The sequence below is a fragment of the Palaemon carinicauda genome, chromosome 39, assembly GCF_036898095.1.
Source record: "Palaemon carinicauda isolate YSFRI2023 chromosome 39, ASM3689809v2, whole genome shotgun sequence".
NCBI classification, from domain to species: domain Eukaryota; kingdom Metazoa; phylum Arthropoda; class Malacostraca; order Decapoda; family Palaemonidae; genus Palaemon; species Palaemon carinicauda.
The window spans coordinates 3,291,157-3,294,518 of NC_090763.1; the positions used below are offsets into that span (position 1 = coordinate 3,291,157).

Below are 3,362 nucleotides of genomic sequence, written 5' to 3' on the forward strand. Positions count from 1 at the left end.
CAATGCTTTCACTGGTTCAGGTTTGTTATCAGGAATTACTATACGAAATTGGTGCTCGACGCCATTGACGAGCCACATTACCACAACTCCTGTGACTTTCCTTGCTACAAGGATGTGCGACTATCCTAGCTGCATGGATGTCAAAGGAGAGTTAAAGTTTACCACGGTAAGAAACTACTCTATTTGTGTAAATGTCAATTCGGCACTCAGAATTTGTCCTGCCAAATTCTTGAACTGCGACTAGTTTGTCAGCATTAACATTTATGGGCTCATGGGTTCTGCTTAGCATCTGCAGAACAGGATCAAACTCTTCCTGTCAACACATACGCATTCACTTATTCTAATACTTTCTCAGAATCAAGGAAATTAATAACAAACTTTTCAGGCGACACAGGACTGATGCACTACATCAATCTTGCTATAAAAAAAAAGAAGCCTCAGTTACTCTGTCTTCCATAGTATGAAAAAAAAAAAATGGCCCACAGCCTATCGTAACAGTCACCTTTAGTCTTAAAAAGTTCAAATCACCAACCATTTTATCCAGGAACGAGACAAGTATACAAGAGCTTTAATGAGTATATATCAATTTCTTTATTTTTCACAGGTACCCCCATTCAGCATGCCATGCTCTCTCGTCACTGCTGCAAGACTTAAGATCTTTCAAAGAATCTTATTTAGACGCCAGGTCCTTTTGGAATTCGGCATGGTCTACCCTTTTGAAGTCTTTCTTGCAAATGCCTCAGACCCGATAAAGATTTTTGCGAACAAAACCTTCATAGAAAAATGGAATGGATACGATATTGTCAATATAAAGAGAGACTTGGATACCTGAATCAAGAGGGGATATCTTTTCTTCCCGAGATGCAACCTCAAAGAGTTCTTCCAAGGAGAGTCAAAGCCTCAAGTCTGTAGGAAATCTTATAGACTAGGACCTCGAGACAAGATCACCACCTTTCTAAATCTAATATTTTTGTAAGTCAGCTCTTCTGTAAATGACTAAAGATTCCACAGGTTCAGGATTCCTATGGTGAAGTTCTATAAGAGATTGGTTCTCCATGCCATTGTTGATCCACACTACCCTTCATTCTGTGACTTTCCTTGCAGCGATGATGTCAATGGAAAGTTCAAGATCAGCGCAGCAAGAATAAACATTCACGAACTCATGGGTTCTACATCTTTGTTCATGCGAAGGAGGATCAAAATCTACCTGTCTGTGTGTGTATACATATACATATACATATATATATAACTTAGCAGCTAAGTAAAATTGCCGATATTCACATGCCGAAGATAAAACCAACCCTGTTATACAACAAAGATGTCTGGTACTACTGTCACAGAATCACGGAAATGAACAAACATTGATTTTGCAAGCAATATTTTCAGGCTTCGCAGGACTGATGCACTGCATCAGTTTCTGTGGGACATAACTGCTCTCAGTATAAATAGACCAAATTTAAGTCAAAAAATTTAAACAGACCTTGCCTACCTCAAAGGAATCTGGGCCTGGTTCAGTAAAATATCAGAGACAAAGCCAAAAGCACAGTGTTTTGTTCAGTCCCTAACAAGAGAAACATAGTTTTCACCTTAACAAACTGCATCAAATTAATCAACCCCTAAAGAAACCAGGGTCTGACAAGACTTAATTCGAAACAATAGAAACACCATCACAATCGCTGTGTGCAATGCTCCAGCAAGGACACACTTCTTACAATCTCAAAGCTTTACTCAGCACTTGCCAAATACAAAGACAAGACCCGAGGAACCAACGGCATAACATACTCCATGCTTAAACACCTAGAAGAACTCTCCAATCAAATATACCATTAACCTCAAAAACACCCTTGGCGCACCAGACCTACCCATCTGGAACCAAAAACCAAACTCATTCCAGCCCATGACAACTCCTCAGCTTCACTGGTAAAGTAGCAAAGAGAATTGTTCTTATAAAATTTCAATGTACAGTCGGCTCTTTCACCACAGAATATACACTAGGCATACCACAGCATTTTTGGGACCCAAGAATGCATCACCGGTGCCATAAACCAGTAAAGTGCTCTACAGTTCGATAGATCTAAACTTTCTTCCTTGGGTAGGAGTCCTGCTGTCACATCTAACAGTATACAATTTTTAATAACTTACTTTATAGCACGAATCAATAAAAGTTCAGCAAAACTACCATTCATCGTTGTTGCAAAGAGGCAAGAGAGTGAGGAAAGTGATGCAACACAGACGTTCATCAACAAGAAACTTACAAGATTAAAAACTGAAAAGCTACAAGACTGACAAATTTACTTTGCGAAGAACTTTTTCTTAATTTCTATGTCGAAGTAGTAAAACCTAATCTTGAAAAAATGGTGTGAAATTAAAAAATATTCTTATTCCATGAAAGCAAAAAATCTTTAGCGTAAATATAAAATAAATTAGTTTTGAGTACGGAAGAGTGGATAGAAAACCAATTCTCATAGTACAACCTGATGTGAAGTTATTTCAAGAACAAAATTTCCCCGTCATACTGAAAAGCGCCCGGGAGCGAAGAGGGAATGTAAAAAGAACCAGGAAAGAATTGGAAAGTTTGTTTTAAATATGAAATTATGTGGTGTTATTACATAAGACATTATACAGCATACATTAAATATATATAAAACCTATATATTATATACATATATATATATATATATATATATATATATATATATACATATATAATATATAAAATACATATATATATTATATATATATATATATATAAAATATATAATACAAGATATATGATATATGATATATATAAAATATATTATATACAATATAATATACATATATAATATATAAAATACATACATATATATATATATATATATGTAAAATATATATTAAGTACATATATATAACATATATAATATATATATAGTATATAGAATATATATATATTATATAAAATAATATAATATACATATAAAATATATATATATATATATATATATATATATATATATATAGTATATAAAATAATATAATATACATATAAAAATATATAAAAAATATACATATATATAAAATATAAAAATTTATCTATATATATAATATATGAATATATATATATATATATATATATATATATATATATATATATATATATATATAATATATAAATATATATATACATATATATATTATATAAATATATATATACATATATATATTATATAAATATATATATACATATATATATTATATAAATATATATATACATATATATATTATATAAATATATATATACATATATATAATATATATAAATATATATATACATATATATAATATATATAAATATATATATACATATATATAATATATATAAA

At 30.8% G+C, this 3,362-nt stretch overlaps 1 protein-coding gene across 1 annotated transcript in view; it reads left to right on the forward strand.

Annotated features, from left to right (window-relative positions):
- The first annotated feature begins 861 nt into the window (after positions 1–861).
- The window catches only part of LOC137630918 (uncharacterized), a 619,361-nt gene continuing 616,860 nt past the window's right edge, over positions 862–3,362 (forward strand). The window contains exons 1-3 of the mRNA XM_068362453.1: positions 862–908; positions 1,105–1,209; positions 1,857–1,920. Of these exons, the coding sequence (XP_068218554.1) occupies positions 862–908; positions 1,105–1,209; positions 1,857–1,920 (216 nt within the window). The remainder of the gene's footprint in view (positions 909–1,104; positions 1,210–1,856; positions 1,921–3,362) is intronic.